At 42.1% G+C, this 17,759-nt stretch overlaps 4 protein-coding genes across 5 annotated transcripts; 3 read left to right on the top strand and 1 right to left on the bottom strand.

Moving 5' to 3' along the window:
- The first annotated feature begins 1,266 nt into the window (after positions 1 to 1,266).
- napab (N-ethylmaleimide-sensitive factor attachment protein, alpha b) lies at positions 1,267 to 7,429 on the top strand. 2 transcript variants are annotated; one of them, XM_069161386.1, is made up of 11 exons: positions 1,267 to 1,484; positions 2,958 to 3,037; positions 3,136 to 3,252; positions 4,073 to 4,119; positions 4,225 to 4,302; positions 4,442 to 4,497; positions 4,684 to 4,768; positions 4,856 to 4,960; positions 5,048 to 5,116; positions 5,858 to 5,926; positions 6,231 to 7,429. In XM_069161386.1, exons 1-11 carry the CDS (start codon positions 1,387 to 1,389, stop codon positions 6,330 to 6,332), a joined length of 906 nt encoding a protein of 301 aa, XP_069017487.1. In that variant the 5' UTR covers positions 1,267 to 1,386; the 3' UTR covers positions 6,333 to 7,429. The 2 variants fall into 2 exon arrangements, with proteins under 2 accessions (XP_069017487.1, XP_069017488.1); XM_069161387.1 differs by having other exon boundaries at positions 1,268 to 1,484; positions 5,876 to 5,926.
- Positions 7,430 to 7,632: 203 nt separating this feature from the next.
- b3gnt2l (UDP-GlcNAc:betaGal beta-1,3-N-acetylglucosaminyltransferase 2, like) lies at positions 7,633 to 10,730 on the top strand. The gene is made up of 2 exons (XM_069161126.1): positions 7,633 to 7,726; positions 8,990 to 10,730. The coding sequence occupies exon 2, from the start codon at positions 9,119 to 9,121 to the stop codon at positions 10,397 to 10,399; it is 1,281 nt and encodes a 426-aa protein (XP_069017227.1). The 5' UTR covers positions 7,633 to 7,726; positions 8,990 to 9,118; the 3' UTR covers positions 10,400 to 10,730.
- bckdha (branched chain keto acid dehydrogenase E1 subunit alpha) lies at positions 10,724 to 14,988 on the bottom strand. The gene is made up of 8 exons (XM_069161125.1): positions 14,779 to 14,988; positions 13,336 to 13,512; positions 13,143 to 13,229; positions 12,954 to 13,062; positions 12,400 to 12,561; positions 12,098 to 12,304; positions 11,876 to 12,017; positions 10,724 to 11,634 (listed from the first exon to the last, which is right to left on the bottom strand). Exons 1-8 carry the CDS (start codon positions 14,884 to 14,886, stop codon positions 11,292 to 11,294), a joined length of 1,335 nt encoding a protein of 444 aa, XP_069017226.1. The 5' UTR covers positions 14,887 to 14,988; the 3' UTR covers positions 10,724 to 11,291.
- Positions 14,989 to 14,996: 8 nt separating this feature from the next.
- On the top strand, positions 14,997 to 17,712 carry exosc5 (exosome component 5). Its single transcript, XM_069161130.1, has 6 exons — positions 14,997 to 15,188; positions 16,064 to 16,177; positions 16,573 to 16,694; positions 16,811 to 16,951; positions 17,265 to 17,354; positions 17,531 to 17,712. The coding sequence occupies exons 1-6, from the start codon at positions 15,092 to 15,094 to the stop codon at positions 17,624 to 17,626; spliced, it is 660 nt and encodes a 219-aa protein (XP_069017231.1). The 5' UTR covers positions 14,997 to 15,091; the 3' UTR covers positions 17,627 to 17,712.
- The last annotated feature ends 47 nt before the right edge of the window (positions 17,713 to 17,759 follow it).

Here is a 17,759-nt window from a genome sequence, read left to right as displayed (position 1 = left end):
GCCAAGGTCAATCACTAACCTTAAGAGACCCTGCTAAGTAATCGAAGATATATGCTGAATTAAAAAAAAACACAGTTAATGTTCTCATTCAGAGAAGGATATTGGCTATCCGTGTATGTCTCAAATACAACGAGAGGACAGTGAACAAAATAAGTCTGTAGAAAAGATTCATGTTTTGAAATGGCAATGACCAGCGATCAGTCAAATCTTGGCGTTATTAAATAATCAAATTGTGCTGAAAAATTTATCTGAAGCCAGTTAGTGTGGAATAGAGGAACAAACATATTCCATATCAAGATTAAATATTATTGCTGTCACTTCTAGCATCACACTTTACCAAATTATTACATAATGTGAGAAAATAACCCCACTGTGCATTGGCAATAGATATGCACAGTGCATAACTGAACTGGACTGTTCAAGGTCTTGCATTAAAGAAATAGAGAACAGGCTATAAGAGCCAGTCTTACATTAGAAAAGTTTACTTTATGAATCACTGAATGGGCTTCGGGGAAAGTGAATGAGTGTGACTTCATGTTCAGATGAATTCAATCTATACTGACTTGTGCCCTGTGACCTGCCAAAGGGAACAAACTAAGGTCAAAGATGCTTACTAAATGTCAGTCTCCATTTTGTTTATGTTTTGAATAAAATATAACTGTTGCAACATCGTCTTACTTCACAGCATCTTATACAGAAGGATTAACAGAGATTAACTTCTAAAAACTGTCTTTACACCTCTTACTCCGGGTTGGTTAATGCACACACACATATATATATATATATATAATCTTAAATAATATAGTCTACATTCAGTATAGTCTGGTAGTCTGATGTTAATTACATTTTGAAACCAAGGACATATTCTTGTTGTGACATTTTAACATTGCTAGATATGACCAACATTACATGTTAATTATATGAGCCATGAGGATGCGTTCACGTGTTTTCACAAATACAGCATTTATTATGAGTAAGGAATATGTTTTTTTTTTTGTTTTTTTTGCCAATATGTAAAAACAATTCAGAGATTCGTATCAAAATCCTTTATCTCGTTGTATCAGTAGCATACTAGTTAAGCTCAACCACACAACAACAACAACAACAACAACAACAACACAAAAACACACGTCCGTGTTCTTGTTTTTGGTGATCAGGCCGGCGAGCGGCTCCGGGCGCCGGGATGTTTCGTATTTACGAAGAGCGCCTGAACGCACCAGCGGCGTCTCGCCCAGTGACACGCCGTGTTCCGGCGTCACGTGACCGAGGTGGTTACTTTGCGGCTGGTGATGTGACAAGACAGGACCTTCTGCCGCCGCTAACGCTGGTTAGCACGTTTGTGGACTTACGCATTTAGTCCGTTGTTCGAGAGAAGCGGCACGAAAAATGGACAACAGCGGCAAAGAAAAAGAAGCGACGGCTTTGATGGCCGAAGCGGATAAGAAAATCAAATCGTCTCAGTCGTTTTTCGGGGCGCTGTTCGGGTCAGTATGTCAACTTACTGTCTGGCTGATGTTGTCAAGCTAAGGGCCGGCTATGGCGGAAGGGGGCTCGCGGACCAGCTACCGCGCGCACACTCATCGTTTAACCTGTTTTATTTATTTAATCCAGCGTTAAGTTGTTGTAGTTGCTTGTTGGTGCAACATCTGGACTCGTTTTTTTATTGTTTTGACGGAGACATTAAGTGCTGATTGTGACGTTTCAAGTGAATCGCACTCAGCGCTGTTTGCCACAGCGCCGCCTACTGGGGACATGTCGCAAGGCCGCTCACATGTCAGTCACGTTTGTTTACAGTAGCGTCATAAGTAACAGTGGTGTACAGTTACTGAGTACATCTACTCAGAGGTACTTTTACTTTACTTAAGAATTTATATTTAATGTTACTTTAAGTATTTTAATGTTGTTTACCTAAAACTTATGATCAGTTGCTATAAATTACGATATTTAGATTAGATGGGTTGAAATTAGTTTACTATTGCAACAATAAAATGCTGATCAAGTGTACATGTCAATGAAATGATATTCAAATAATATGTTTTTGGGGGTGTGTCTGTACTTTACTTTAGTTTACTTGAGCGTAATAAATTTGATGCAGATCTGTAGTGACACCAGTTCAACAAGTCTTACAGTTTTGTCTTAATGGAATAAACTTAAAATTGTTAAAAATCCTGACTTCTGCTTTTTTATAACAGGATTGAATTTTACTTAAATACTTGGAGTAGATTTAATATTAAAAAAAAAATACTTTTGACATTAACGTTCAGTAAAGTGGGGCTTTCAGGTACTTTATACAGCAACAATTAAACAGATGTGTGACCAACCACTGTAACTGGGTTAAAAACAATCCAAGATCAGGGTGAATTGTTCCAGCGGGGTTCACGCATGCCCAGAGGCTCCACTTTGAACTACCACATGACTATAAAGTACAGTCAGACTTTGTGTCTGAGCATGTGGTGAAACTTAAATCTCCAACTGTCCATAAAACTCATGGGTCTGAAATCCTTATCTTGTTATCAATAATAATAATATCTCTCTGATATCAATATATTTGCCACAGTTTGACCAACGAATGTAAAATCACACACAAAATCATCAAATTGATCTTCGAAGTCGTGTAATGTTTCGCTCTTCTCACTAATAAATAAATGCTTAAATACAATATATAATAAAAATGTTCTCAGAATGAATAATATTTGGATAACAGAAAAAAGTGTGGTAATTTCATTATGATACAGTTCCCCTGAAAGCAGCTTAGTGAGGTTGACTTATTGTCCAAAAAAGTGTTGTTAAATTGAACAAAATTGCATACAGGAGTTGAATTACACATCTTTCTGAACTTATTTTACTCTTTTTGTCAGAGTGAGGTTGACGGCAATCTTTTCTTATTGACTGATATTTGTTACTTAGCTATTGTCCACATAAGTCGTGTCTAACTAAAGGTGTGTGCTGTCACACAGGGGTTCCTCCAAGTTGGAAGAGGCCTGTGACATGTATGTGAGGGCAGCCAACATGTTCAAAATGGCCAAAAATTGGTGTGGTAAGAGTGTATTTATTGACGTTTCCCTTTTTAAAAATTTGTTTTTTATGTTTGTGAAGTCTTTCAGTCCTTTTAACGTGCAACATTTCCATTCTCAGCTGCAGGAAATGCGTTCTCCCAAGCCGCTCACCTTCACCTGCAAATGCAGAGCAAACACGACGCGGCAACTAATTTGATAGATGCTGGAAATGCCTTCAAGAAAGCTGATCCACAAGGTAATCATTACTCACCGGTTCGTAGCGCAACATGTACGTTACAGCGTAAAAGTTTTAGGAACTAAAAGTAAAGTGAGGATGGTTTAAGAAATAATGTTAGGAACACTTTTGATTAATAAATTAACTTCACACAAAGTGCAAGCAAATACAAAAAAACAACCCTAACAAATCAATATTTTGGGTGACGCCCCTTTGCCTTTAATATAGCACCAGTTCCTTTTGAAGGTACATGTCAGGTATCTTGTTGCAAACATGTTGGAGAACTCGCCACAGCTTTTTTTTTTTCTTCTGTGGATTTAAGCTGTTTCAGTGTCTTCTGTCTGCTCACGTAATCCCAGACTTCCTCCCGGTGCCGAGGTCAGGGCTCGGCGGGGTGCCCACCATCTGCTCTGTGCACGCCTCCTTGTTTTTGTTTTAAAGCGTAGTTCTCTATGACTATAGCTCTACGTTAACTCGTTGCCGTGACGCAGAACCAATTTGCGGTCTGAGCGATGGATGAGGATCTAAACATCTGAAGTGCCCAAACATTTTGCTCAGCACTGTGCACAAAGCCCTAATCAATAAAGGGATAGTTTGGACTGTTTGAAGTGGGATTATGAGGTTATTTCCTGCCGTTGATGGAGGTCGGCACGTCCCTAATTTGGAGAAACATGCAGGTGTACAGAAGCAAAGCGATGTAAACAAAAGACATTTTAAACACCTTAAAAAAGCCCCAGAAAACAACATCCATTTAAATGTACTATAGATAGATAGAAAGAAGTCCTGTGTTCATGTGACATGTTTTAAACGTGTGTTTAAATGTTCTTATTTTTCTCAACAGAGGCTATAAACTGCCTAAACCGAGCTATCGAGATTTACACCGATATGGTGAGTTTATGACCCGATTTTTTTTTTTTTTGGATATGTTAATATTACTGAACTTCAAAGAGCTTGTTAATGTTCACTTGTTTATTTTTCTTTTTTTCTTTTTAGGGGCGTTTCACCATCGCAGCCAAACACCACATCAGCATTGCTGAAATATACGAGACGGAGCTGGTGGACATCGACAAGGTCCAAATTAAAAACTGTTTGTTGTTTCACTTGATGATTCCCTGTTTATTCATTTTACCTGTCAAATAATCTCCTATTGAGTGCAACTGTGGTAAAACTCAGTTTATATCTCATCTCTTTTGTCCAATTTCTTTTCCAGGCCATTGCTCATTATGAACAGGCAGCAGATTACTACAAAGGGGAAGAATCCACCAGGTAACTATTTAATATCAGCAATGTTTTCTCTCGTTAGCTTTAACGCCGGGATGTTTAATAGTGTGTTTCGTTTATAATTAATGTGGCTTGTTTTAATGCTACGTTACTTGATGGAGTGAGAGCTTTGATTTTGGTTCGATACGCGTCAGCTGTGAAGCTTCTTGATTTTTTTTTTTGCCTTTTCAGTTCAGCTAACAAGTGCCTTCTGAAAGTAGCAACATACGCAGCTCAGCTGGAGCAGTACCCAAAAGCTATCGAGATCTATGAGCAGGTGAGATCACGCTGGCCAACCCGTCGTCAGTCGCCTCGGCGGTCCGTCGCAGCAAAACTAACACGAACCGTACTTTGTGATTTTCAGGTTGGAACCCACGCAATGGACAGCACGCTGCTGAAATACAGTGCCAAGGATCATTTCTTCAAGGCGGCGCTCTGTCACTTCTGCGTGGACATGCTGAATGCAAAAGTAAGGGGAAAACTGTGAACTCGTGTGTCTCGGTACAGCAAGCGAAACGCAAGCCGCTGCTTTAACACTCCTCCTGTTGTCGTTCAGCTGGCCGTGCAGAAGTACGAAGAAATGTTTCCCGCGTTTTCAGACGCTCGAGAGTGCAAGCTGTTGAAGGTAAGCGTCGTCGTCATTCTGGCTCTAAAATCATAAAGCAAAAAAAAAAAAAAAAACAGAATAATCTACAAGGCAGGTGAAACTAATGTGGAGAAGTTCAACTCAAGAGACTGCTGAAATCAACTTGAAATAAACTGGTCAATCGTGGCTTTCTGCTTCTTTCCAGCAAGGAAAGTTGGAAGTTGTTGTTTCCGGTAAAGTCTGTGGACGACACGTGGTTGACCTTGATTAGTTGCTCACAAACTATTCACTGAAAACAGAGGTTAGATTGTTAAAGCCCTCCATTAAAATGCCTTTCATTAACAAAGAGACATTATCAGCTTACAAGCGTTGAGGCCTGCAGTCGGCACTTCAGTAATCCACGGTTAAAAAACTAGAGCTGGATTAAAGGGATTTTAAGAAATCTAGATATTTCTATATTATCTGATTTCCTTAAACGTGTATATTTATATATGAATGTATGTTGGATATTTGACATTTTATGACTTTAGTGCATTTAACAGTAAACTTAACTGGAAATTGAAAAATTGTGAACAACTATTTCAAAATAAAAAAATAAACACAACAACAACAAAAACCAGGCAAATCAGCGCAGACAGGTCTGATAGAGGCTCATATATCGGTCGTCCTCTAAAACTAAGTTATAATTAATGTTGTAAATTTCACAAATACACAAACTGTTTCTGTTTATGGATGGCCTCTCTGATTCATAGTATTATTCTTTAAAAAAAAAAAAAAAAGTGTTGTTTATTTCCCCAGAAACTTCTAGATGCCTGTGAAGAACAGAATGTGGACACCTACACTGATTCGGTGAGTGGACAGTTTTCTTTGATCAGATTAAGGCGCGTCGCCGACCTTATTTTTCTGCAGTGTTGAGTTTAAAAGTCCGAGACTGACACCGCTGTCAGTTCAGTAATAATTGGTGACTTCAGCATTGTTGTCATTATATGAATGACAACATGTCAGTTTGGACTTCCTTGTGTCTGAAAGGTTTTTCATCCATTTTCTGATTCAAACTGTTCAGGCTCGCCTGCCACACCATAAAATCCAACCTTAACTTTTCCTTTGTTTGTAGTATTTCCTAACATTTGGGTCATTTCGTTGGTATTTCCAGGTGAAGGAATTCGACACCATTTCTCGGTTGGACCAGTGGCTCACCACCATGCTTCTCCGCATCAAGAAAACCATACAGGACGATGAGAACGACCTTCGCTGACTCTCGCCCCTCGTGCCCTCAGCATCCGACGTGCATCCTTCTTTTTGCCTTGATCCGCTCACTTCCATTCTAGTGCCGTTCCTAATTTTCCCCACCATTAGCCCTTTTTATTCCTTCACAGAAACTGTTTCTTTCCTGCCACCTGCAGTATTTTCCTTGTCTTTTAGTCAACTCAACACAATGCTCCAAAAGCTATTGTCTCTAGAGATATGAACACTATTTTCCTGAGTGCACTCTGCCTACAATTGTTGTTAGTTGTACAATGTATTATATCGTATTGGCCCAATATTAGTTAAAATATTCAGAATTGGGCTGCAATACCAAATATTCATACCAGCACACTTTAAGGTTTTATTTTATTGTCATTATTATAAAATGGAAGAGATGATGCCAATTTACTGACACTTCGATCTACAAAACGTTTTTCCAGCATGGCCTTTAGAATAAACGAAACGCAATTTTGACTAAAGCATTCACATTGGTTTTTGATTCTCTTGGGTGCTCCGGGCTACTTTAGGTCATATCAGGCCCCCTCTAATTAAACAGCTCTCCATCTCAGCTGCAGAGCTCCTCTGCCGGCAGAGAGGCCAAGAGTTACTGAGGTTACTCCACAGCAAATAACCCTCCTCTGCCTTATGCTGCAAAATTCTCAGGATGCGGACAGTTAGATTTGATGAAGATGTTAAAAAAAAAAAAACGCTTTTATAAGCTTCAATAATTACTTTGCTAATTGTTTCTGTCACTTCTATTTAAAGTGCTTTTATTCCAAGAAAGAAGGGGAAAGATGCCCATCACCGTTTGAGAACATTTGCACGGTTTGGTATGGACGAGAAAACGAGAGCTGCCGTTTTTCCACTGTATAGTGTGTTTTTTTTGGTTTTTTTGTAATTGTCTCATTTGTGTTTTCTTGTCATAAGTAACCAGTAATAATCACTTTTTACAGGCCTGTTAGAGATGCAATACATTGAAGAAAAATTTTACTGATCTGAACACTGTGCTCATGTACCCTGCTCATGAATTTGTCAGTAGATAATTGGTCTTAAATACTTTGTGATGTTTCCTGTCAAACGTTTGAATAAACCTGTGTGAGTACAGCATCATGGGCGTGGCCTCCACCTGCTCTGCTGTGTGTGTGTGTGTGTGTGTGTGTGTGTGTGTGTGTGTGTGTGAGAGAGAGAAGTGATCACCTGATCTCATGGAGACATCTGCGCCTGCATGTACTCACCGCTCCTCTGGTTCCCTTTAAAAAAACAAAAACAAAAACGAAATATGGGTCTCAAAGTTAAGTGATGCGGGTTTCATGCACCTGGTGACGTCAAGGTGACGCCTGAAGACTGCGGGAACTATTTTCTTCAGATGTGCTGCTCTTTGCGCGGCGGACGTCCAGTGGTTTAGTAAGTATTTTGCATGTATGTTGAGTGAAATGATCTCCTGCGTGAGTGACTCCAGATATGATGCGTCACCGGTGGCTGTAACTTGGTGGGCTTGTCTGTAAAGTCTGCGCATGTCGCCTACATCAAATTTAAATCGAGTCTTCAAACGTGGCAAAGACGCAATAAGCCTGTAGCCTTTGCGTTTCGTGTTTCCTGTGTTCTTGAAATTCGTAGACCTCAAGGTCTTCTTCATGTCGTGAAGTCCATGTTGTTATTTGTAAGCCAGTTTACTTCTAATTAAACACCGGGGAGCACGATGTGCAAGTGCGTCCCAGTAGAGTACCGCTGCAGGTTCCTCTTAAGACCTGCATCACCTGCGGCCTTTTGGATTACACCAGTTTGGTTTTTTTCATTCAACAAACAGATTTTAAATGTACACGTTTTCACCGTGTACGTGTCTGTACTGAAAGTAGATCTTTTTTTTTTTATTCAAGGTTGGCTCCCCGGCAGGATATAGGCCTCATATTACGACTTCAGTTCATTCGTTTTGTACATTAACCTGTGTAGTAGGCTATACTGACGTAAATTAGAAGGAATAATTAAACAATGCACCTATTATTCTGGGACTTTTTTGAGGAAGTTTTGTTATTATCAGGCTTTTAGAACAAATATTATTCCATTACACTGGTTAACAAAGATTTTGTTCACTTCAAAAAACATTAAAAAAAAAAAATCTGTTTCTTATGAATTTTTGCAAACTGAATCCAAATCTTTTTTGAGAATTTCTATATCACATAGTTTGTATACTCACAACTCTATTGTTGGACAATAAACAGAGATGTTCCTGAGTCTAAATAAATAATATATATTATATATAATTTAAACATTTTAAATGTAAGAAGTGTCATGAGATTAGTCAGCTGTTGATAGCGCTTGTTACTCGATAATGTCGTTGCCGAAATAAAGGTTTTCTCAACTTTTAAAAATTAGCCATCGATGTTAAAGGAGGAGAATATAAATCCAACGATGCGTTGATTTACCTGAATGTGTAAATCAGTGTGTTTTGTTGAAAAGGGATTTTGTTCAATACAATGTGCTGCCATTATTTCAACAATTTAAGAGGTGGTTGACAAAATAACAATAACATCTGTGGATAATTCACATGCTGCATGAAGTTAATCATTTATTTGTATTGACGTTGAGCCCTGTTCCAGTCTGTATGTGTTGTGATGTGTTGATTTATATTCAGGCGTCCTGTCACATCTGTATATTTTCCATTGGCAGGTACATCCGGTGTGTTACCTGCTGGCAGAGTCTCTGTAACCTGAGGAAAACACATCGACCGTATCCCCTGAAAGACGATCCATTTCTAGACCGACACACCACAGTGCTTGGTTTACTTACCTGGAGCCAATGAGACGTATTCGAACCTTCAGTGCAATGATTCTTGTTGCTTCTCTATTCCTGATCTTTTTCTACTCCACTCTTCACCTCGAGACGACCTACACTCACAGGGTTGGACCGGAGGAGCTCCTGGAGCAGGCGACCCTGCAGGTCCACGACAGTGATGTAAAAACACTGTCCTCCATGCAGGAGGGCTTTACCACACCTCAGCATGACATCTTAAACGGGACTGTTTCTAACAGCCTCAGAGAGACTATCCCTCAAAACGAAGCGTACTGGAACCGTCTGCTGTACTCGGTGCTGAGGAATCTGGAAACGGGGGAGAACCCTTTCAGACACGACTCCCGCTGGTCTCGCTGCAGGGAGACAAATCAGGAGCTTCTGCAAACCAACATGCATGACTTTGCCTCCTACCCTGTCTTGTTTCAGACTTTTGTGAAGAGCATGAACTGCAGGTCTCCTCCAGTCCTGATCAATCAACCCAACGGGTGCATGTCCCGTGAAGGGAAGGGAAACAACCGAACCTTCCTGCTTTTTGCCATAAAGTCAACTCCTGGAAACTTTGAGCGAAGACAGGCAGTGCGGGAGACGTGGGGCCGAGAGGGGGTTTATCAGAGTGGACTGAGAGTGGTCTCGGTCTTCCTCCTGGGCAGCTCCCCACTGGATGACCCTGACCTCAGCCCACTGCTGTCATTTGAGGCCAAACACTTTGGAGACCTCCTGCAGTGGGACTTCCATGAATCTCTCTTGAACCTGACTCTCAAAACGAACATGTTCCTCCTGTGGGCACTGAAAAGCTGTCCTCACGTCTCCTTCGTCTTTAGTGGCGACGATGATGTATTTGTCAACACACCCGTCTTGCTCAGATACCTGCAGTCTCTGGAGGCTTCTAAAGCATCTCGGTTGTATGTTGGACATGTCATAAGCACAGCAAACCCTGTCAGGGACCCTAAAAGCAAATACTACGTTCCTCTGAGCTTCTACGACGGCCCGTACCCTGCCTATGCCGGTGGAGGCGGCTTTCTCATCTCGAGAGGGTTGCTTCGACCCTTGCATTCACTTTCACGCGTCATTCCCTTCTTCCCCATCGATGACGTGTACATCGGGATGTGCTCGAAGGCTCTGGGAGTCTCTGCAGAGGCACATGCAGGTTTTCAGACCTTTGACGTCAACGAGCAAGATCGCGAGAATCTCTGTGTGCATAAAGATCTGATTCTGATCCACCAGCGCTCCCCGCAAGAGATGAAGAGGCTGTGGAAGGGCATTCACAGCCCCTTGTTGACTTGCTGAACTGGACTGGTGAACAAAAGAAGCAGCAACAAAAGACGGCAAATACTGACCGCAGTCGTTGAACCCGTGGCCTCATCTGCTCCCATCGGTCCCTTTCACTGTCCTGCAACAGCAGGAATTTTAATCTCGGGCCTCTGACCGCTTGATGTAGCATTAACGAACCGCAGTCTGGAAAACTGCAGTAAAGAAACTGTTTTATCAGGACTGGGGGTCATAATAGGTTTTAAGTTTTAAGTGTGACGGTCAAGTCAAACAATGTTTAAATGTGTCATTAACCTACTTTCCATTTAACACTGAATTAACAAGAAAGTCAACAAAGTCAAGTCGAGTTTTACAGTTTTATTAGCCACAAAACACCAATCGAAACATGAGCTACACGGGTGTACAGTTCAGGGATTTAGACGAGTGTAACAGCATTACAGCATGCCAACCCTTCTAAAATGTGTGCGTGTGTGATAAAAATAGACGAGTTCCTCAACACAAGTTCAAACAGTCACCTCAATGATACACAAGGAAACCTTTTAAATACCATAATCACTGAAGAGGGCAGTTACAGAACAAGGAACAAACACAACCTGCGGTAAACTAAAAGCACTATTTATTGCTCTATTTGTAGATTAAAGATCCTGGAGTTCATGTCAAACCAATAACGCGAATGTATTTATCGAGAACTTTACTATCGACAGTAACTTAAGGCACCGAACCCAGAGGCGTGAAGAATATTTGAAAGCACCATCTTTCTCCTCTCGCTCTGTTGAGCAGAAAGAAGTGATGCATATCAAAACTACATTTTATGAATACAGTAAAAGTTGTGCAACAGTGAATCCCAGTCTCCGTTCTCTGCATTTGTTCATTGAATCACATGTTCCATCCTGTTAGTACAGCCGTGTGGTTATTTTTCAAACAGGTCAAGTGGGTAGTGCTCTTTGTACTGCTGCACGTGCCTCCACATGGATTCCCTCTGCTTTTCCAGGTTGGGCGTCATTTCCTGGTACACGTCGGTGAACAGCATTTCGGGATTGGGCTTCAGGCGCTTCTCGGCCTTCTCAAACGCCTCCATTACCATCTTGCGGGACTGCTTCCGCCAGCTCCTCTCGTCGTCCTCGCTCCACCAGCCGCGGGCCGTCATGTAGTGTCTCAGCCTGGAGATGGGATGGTCCTGCTTGTCCCAGTAGTTCACCTCGTCCACCGAGCGGTAAGCTGAGCTGTCGTCACTGGTGCTGTGGTGGCCAATTCTGAGGAAGGAATGGAATTTTATAATACTTCAATTTATGTACTTCAACATTTTAGGATAAATACATTTTCAATACTAAAAGATTTTGTTATTCAAACCCCACCACGCCACCAGCTTCTTGATTTCAGGAACATAATCACATTATTGAACGAAGCCTAAGTGATCAGACAGTTTGGGTGACCGGTCACCGGGAAGTTGCTTCATGTTTCCGTCTGTCTGAAATCACCGAGGTATAAACTAACCTGTAAGTCATCGCCTCAATGAGGAAGGGCTGGTTCTCGGCCACGGCCCTGCGCCGCGCCTCCTTTGTAGCGTTGTACACAGCAAACACATCGTTACCGTCGACACGGATGGATAGCATGCCGTAACCCGGGCCGCGAGCAGCTGATCAGGAAGAGAGCGAATGAGAACGCAGCGATGGATCTCCGGTCATAAACCTCCGAAAAAACCCCACACAGGCTTACCGATGCCGTCTCCCCTGTACTGTTCGTCGGTGGGCGTCGAGATGGCGTAGCCGTTGTTGCGACAGAAGAATATCATCGGGCACTCGAGGGTGGCGGCGAAGTTGAAGCCGGCGTGTGCGTCGCCTTCGCTGGCTGCTCCCTCTCCGAAATAACAGATCACCGCACGGTTCATGTTTTCTCTCTTGACTGCATATGCAGCTCCAGCCGCTGAAACACACACACACACACACACAAACATATATTTACAGATGTGTGCATGTCCTTGTCACACTGGAGAGGTTAGCACACGGCGTGCAGCTCACCTTGAGGAATCTGTGTGGCCAGAGGAGACGAGATGGTGACAAAGTTCAGATCTTTGGAGCCGTAGTGGACGGGCATCTGACGGCCTTTCCCGAGGTCATCGGCGTTGGCGTAACACTGAGCCATGAACAAATCCAGAGGAAAACCGCGGTACATCAGCACTCCTGCAGGGCCACATCGAAGTTATTACACTAATACTCCCAAGACAAGAGAACCAGGACAAAAGGAGGGTCAGTATACTCTTTGACCATGTAGTAGATATATGAGAGGTGGCCCACACAGCTGGAGGACAGATCATTAATGAATAGGTGATATGGACAGTGAGAGAGCAGAAGAGTGAAGCAGTGGTTGAGAGGAGAGTAGGGAAGGTTAAGTCAACATCTGGAAACGGATATTCAGGAGGGTGTACAGTGGCGGGAATGTATACAAGGTGTGAGACTGTTGTTTGGCGGTTCTGCTGGCTGTATTTTTTTTTTTTTACCACTCGGCCAATTTTACTTGTTTCAAAATGTTCATGTAAACTTAAAGAATACCTGGATACAGTTTTGATGCTTACCAGCCTCTCTGTATTGACCAAAGACAATGTCGTTTGGGTCAAGAGCAGCAGCGCTCCCGATATGTGTCCCCTCCTCACCGTAGTTGGTCATGTAGAAGGAGATCCGGCCCTGAAACGGAAACACGAACGATCACTCTTTGTACGTCCTTCTTAAGCCGTCCTGTGGTTACGCCAGGAGGAAGAACATACCTGTCTCTGAGACTCATAAAGAATGCGGTCCATTGTGTTGAGCAGCGTCATCTTCTGATAAAAGTTCAGAACTGTCTCTTTGGGGAGCTGAGCGGGTAGGAAACACACAACCGACAAATGAATTTGGGTTCAACTGTGTGTTGGGATCTTGTGGCACTTTTGATAACTGGGAGCGCAGGCTGGCTGACTGTACCTGAGGGTCTTGAGAGGGGTTTACGATGTTGCCCTGCCTGTCCATCACCCGGTATATAGGGATCCCAGAGATGACATTGGGCTGGATGAACTCGAGGTGATCCACAAACTCAGCCGAGGCTCCAGGGAACTGCGGCTTCTCCAGCGTCGAGTCAAAGGGCTGCTGCCGGTGCACGACCTGAAAGATTGAATACGGGCATTATTTATTAATAACATCACTGTGGCTTTGGCAAAGGAAGGCCCTCAGTGCAATAGACACCACAAAAGGAGGATTCATCTTTCTTTTAATAATAAGCTGCAAAGAAAAAAAAACTCTGCAGCTGCTCCGCTGACACGGAAAGGGACTTTTTGCATGATGTCATATTACAGAAAGTGACTTAACTGGAAAAACAAACAAACACATTTCCTGGTTTAAAAAAAACAAAAACCTGCCACAATAGTCAAGATGTCTTGGATTCACCATGTTTAAACATTAAACAGAATAATGGGATGTGTATTCTGGTTTTATTATCATGAATTCACACTTTGGCAGCTAGAATACATAAACTGACTGCTTGTTTTTAATCACCAGGAAATGATCCAAGTTCTCATGATAGTCAATAAACTATTTGTTCTTCTGAGCTGTCACATTCGCCAGCTTCTGGTTTTTATTGGCATTCATTTCAACACGCTCGGTAACAGCAGTTTCAGTGTGCATGCATGTTGATCCACAGGTTGGATTTTAACACCCTGACTTATCAGGACAGTTATTGCCTTTAGTTAGTGCCGTGCTTAAAAAGTAAGCAATCTCAAAAACAGTTTTCCAGCAGTGACATTTTTCAGGGGGGAAAAAACCTGAAAGGCTTTTAAAATGAATGAGAACTTTGTCAAACACAGAAATGCACGATTTTAAGTTGACAGAGAAGATTTGTAAATCTGTAATCTAAAAAAATTAAATAAAGCAGAAGAAGATTTGCCTCCGAGATAAAGTAGAAGTATAAATAACGTCGATGCAGCAGGAGAAGCTGTCAATGTGTTCAGAGAGAAGCAGTTTATTTCCCTGCATTGTTTTTATTTATTGATTGACTGACGTCATCTTCACGCCTCTTTGATTGGCCAATAGGAACGAAGCTAGCTACACCTAGCCGGGCGAGCTCGACCAGCTTCGGACTCAACGTCAACAAAACGCACCGTGCTCTCAATTTAAACTTTTTTTTTTTTTTTTTGCAAAGGAATCCATTTGAGTTTTAAGAGCGTAGGAGAAAAAAAAAAAAAAATAAAATAACTGGGTTTTTGTTGGTTTCGGCAAGCTAGCTCACGAACTATCGCGATAACTTGGAAAAACAAAACCAACCGACGCGTTCTTGTGAATCTTTTAATGGACTCCAACGTTGTTTTAATCCCGATTCCAAACATAATATTTAAAATAAAAATAAAAAATAAAAACAGCAAAGTTTCGACTCACGCTGACTCTGAAAGCTCTGCGCTGCTGGAGCAGCCTCGACGGCATCGGTCCGGCCGTCCGTCGGAACCACAGCCCGAACATCCCGCGCATCCCGCTCACAGCCGCCATCCGGACGGTCCCGACAAGGTTGTGGGTTTTTTTTTGTTGTTTAAAAGTTGGACTGTCGATTCACGGACGCTCCGCAGTTATCGGCGCATTAAAGAGTTGTGCGACGGGACCTGACGGGTTTGTTTGGCGCCGCCCATAAAAAAAAACAAACACGTCATTACCAAAACACGTGACGTCACAACCCCGCGACAAACTAGGAGGCGCGATGGAGGTCTGCGGCTCGTCAAACGTCGCTCTTCGGGAATTTGGTTGCGAGCAGAGTTTGCTGTCCCGACCGGACGGCTCGGCATCTTTCGTCCAAGGTAAAGGACGGCAGCACCGACCGACAACCGTCCGTTAGAGCCCCGTAGAGGGAGAGAGAGAGAGAGGGAAGGAGAGGGGCGACACGTGGCGTCATATTATCCCGCCTGGTGCCGCGCGACGGTGCAGCCTCTTTGTTGTTGTTGTTGTTGTTGTAAAAATATGTCCAAAACTGGTATGAATGTAAATAATAATAATAAGTTAGCTAAATTAACTGTCGCATTGATGCACAATGCTGCAAATAATCTTAAAATCAAATGATCTCGTGATCATCACTCTTGTGTCAAACAAAGCTCCAAACAACAACAACAACAACAACAACAACAAAAAAGACGCTTCATTTCTGTCTTCTTCTATTATCATCATTAGTTTGTGTGTTGGCTTTTTTTTTTTTTTTAATGTTTTTTTTTTAATTTTCTCTGCAGATTTTTTTATAGTGTTTTGGTAGTTATTTGTTTATTGTTGTTATTTGTTTGGTTACCTTTGGGACTTAACGTTATGGGCCCCTGCAGGTATTTCTGTAGGTAGGTAGTTTTTTTTTTGTTTGTTTGTTGTTGTTTTTGCTTGCTTACTTATTGGGATAAATAAATCAAAAAGAAAAACTCAATGGCAGCGTAGCAACAATGAACCCTTTTTATTTGACATTTAATAGTTAATTTTGAGTGGAAGATAAATTTTATTACCTTCAAATGAGATGTTACATCTGCAGCGGACAGTTCATCACATTATCCATCCCTCTCTCTCTCTCTCTCTCTCCTGAATGTGTTTGTTTTGTTTGTGTGTATTCTGTTGTACATTAGACAATTATAATTCCCGCCCCTCTGGGATCAATAATGTATAATTGTTCAACACCGACATCTTTTGTTCTTGTCTGAAGGAGACACGAGTGTGTTGGCTGCAGTCTACGGACCAGCTGAGGTCAAAGTCAGCAAGGAAATCTACGACCGGGCGACCCTGGAGGTGTTGATGCAGCCCAAAGTGGGGCTGCCGAGTAAGTTGTCATCCGATGAGGAGAATCATTTCTTTATTTCTTTCTTTATTTTACTTAAAGGCCAATGTGATTTGGTCAGTTTAACTCTTTTTGTTGTCACACATACAACAGTTTGTATAACGAAATGCGATGTCACATCCTTCTAAGGCTGTCCAAGAAATCCGAATTAGAAAAAAAATACAAAAAAAAAAAGGATAAAAGGTGTGAATATATGTAAACATGTTTTGTTTTTGTTTTTTGTTGTAAGATCAGCTTGGAGGTTTTTAGAGGATGTTGATTTTACAGTTTTGATCACTGCTGTGCGAAAGCTGCCGTACCGCAACTGACCACCAGGTGGGAGGAATGAGCGGTTGTTTTTCCAGCGTGTCTCCCAACATTGTTTATGTATTCTTCAGGTGTAAGGGAACGATCACAAGAGCAGTGTGTGAGAGAAACCTGTGAGGCATCTCTGCTCCTGTCGCTGCATCCTCGCTCCTCACTCACTCTCATTCTGCAAGTGTTGCACGACGACGGTTCGGTATCCTTCAGTAAAACCTCCTGCTGCTGTGGCCCGTGAATGGAAATGTTAAATGTGCCGGTAGCGGGATTGAAACGGTGGTTCTTGGCCAGTGTTCTTCCTGACTTGCTCCTCAGCGCCTGTCCTGCTCTTTGAATGCAGCCTGTATGGCTCTCATGGACGCAGGTTTGCCCATGAGCTGTCTGTTCTGTGGAGTGACCTGTGTCATCGACCCGGAGGGTCAAATCATCACAGACCCGACTGCAGCTCAGGAAAAGGTAAATCTGAGGCTCAACAAACAGCTCAAAGCACATTGATATTGAAAAAAAAAAGAAAGAGGGGAGTTGTGTATGTTTTGATACATGTGAGCAAAATCATCAGTTTCGGTGAAGACTGGCCGTGAATACACGAGAGATTTGTCACAGATTGAATACAACAGAAATGCGTAACAGAAATTTTGCCTGTACGACTTTGCTTTTGCAAAATAGTCTCGAACATATTTACGTCCTCACAGCACAGTCAGCACTCTCAAAATCCTCGCTGATTTTCTTTTATTTGTTCTTCTCTTGTTTGTTTTTTTATTCCCACAAGGAAAGTCGAGCTTTGATGACTTTTGCGATTGACAGTACAGAACGCAGAGTGATGATGTCATCAACCAAAGGATCATTCTCAGTTCATGAGGTCAGTCAATAAATGAGCCTCTTGTTTGTTTTTTTTTGTTTTTTATCCAGATACAGTGGGTTTGTGATTCTGCTGAATGTGATTATCAGATTTGTTTGGATTATTTCTTATGTTCTTCGTCATTATTCTGGGAGCTCTGTCAGTAATCTGCTCGCACATTTTTCCTTCCTCCACAGCTGCAGCAGTGTATAGCAGTCAGTCAGAAAGCATCAGAGAAAATCTTCCAGTTCTACAGAGACTCTGTCAAACGGCGATACTCCAAAACCCTCTGATGAAGACGCAGCTCTCTCACTCCTCGTCTTTTTTTTTTAAACGATGCGTACAAATACTGATGTTGTAATAAAATATTTAGCGACCACTTCGGCCTCACTTTGCTTCAGTTGTCGCCGGCTGCTCTCCGGGTGA

This window comes from Embiotoca jacksoni, unplaced genomic scaffold (genome assembly GCF_022577435.1).
Source record: "Embiotoca jacksoni isolate LCO1_2020_lvr unplaced genomic scaffold, fEmbJac1.0.p SCAF_28, whole genome shotgun sequence".
NCBI lineage: Eukaryota > Metazoa > Chordata > Actinopteri > Embiotocidae > Embiotoca > Embiotoca jacksoni.
The sequence above is the reverse complement of the archived record's forward strand: the minus strand, read 5'-3'. Positions and strand labels throughout refer to the sequence as shown.

What these genes read in the sequence shown, in the direction of transcription:
- napab (XM_069161386.1), top strand. Translation starts at nt 1,387, where the DNA reads ATGGACAACAGCGGCAAAGAAAAAGAAGCGACGGCTTTGATGGCCGAA. An exon ending in AGCTGGTGGACATCGACAAG is followed by an intron (nt 4,303 to 4,441) that starts GTCCAAATTAAA and finishes TTTCTTTTCCAG; the next exon opens with GCCATTGCTCATTATGAACA. An exon ending in GAGAGTGCAAGCTGTTGAAG is followed by an intron (nt 5,117 to 5,857) that starts GTAAGCGTCGTC and finishes AAAAAAAAAAAG; the next exon opens with TGTTGTTTATTTCCCCAGAA.
- b3gnt2l (XM_069161126.1), top strand. Translation starts at nt 9,119, where the DNA reads ATGAGACGTATTCGAACCTTCAGTGCAATGATTCTTGTTGCTTCTCTA.
- bckdha (XM_069161125.1), bottom strand. Translation starts at nt 14,886, where the DNA reads ATGGCGGCTGTGAGCGGGATGCGCGGGATGTTCGGGCTGTGGTTCCGA. An exon ending in TTTATGAGTCTCAGAGACAG is followed by an intron (nt 13,063 to 13,142) that starts GTATGTTCTTCC and finishes TTTCCGTTTCAG; the next exon opens with GGCCGGATCTCCTTCTACAT. An exon ending in GGCCACACAGATTCCTCAAG is followed by an intron (nt 12,305 to 12,399) that starts GTGAGCTGCACG and finishes TGTGTGTTTCAG; the next exon opens with CGGCTGGAGCTGCATATGCA.
- exosc5 (XM_069161130.1), top strand. Translation starts at nt 15,092, where the DNA reads ATGGAGGTCTGCGGCTCGTCAAACGTCGCTCTTCGGGAATTTGGTTGC. An exon ending in GCCCAAAGTGGGGCTGCCGA is followed by an intron (nt 16,178 to 16,572) that starts GTAAGTTGTCAT and finishes TGTATTCTTCAG; the next exon opens with GTGTAAGGGAACGATCACAA. An exon ending in CGACTGCAGCTCAGGAAAAG is followed by an intron (nt 16,952 to 17,264) that starts GTAAATCTGAGG and finishes TATTCCCACAAG; the next exon opens with GAAAGTCGAGCTTTGATGAC.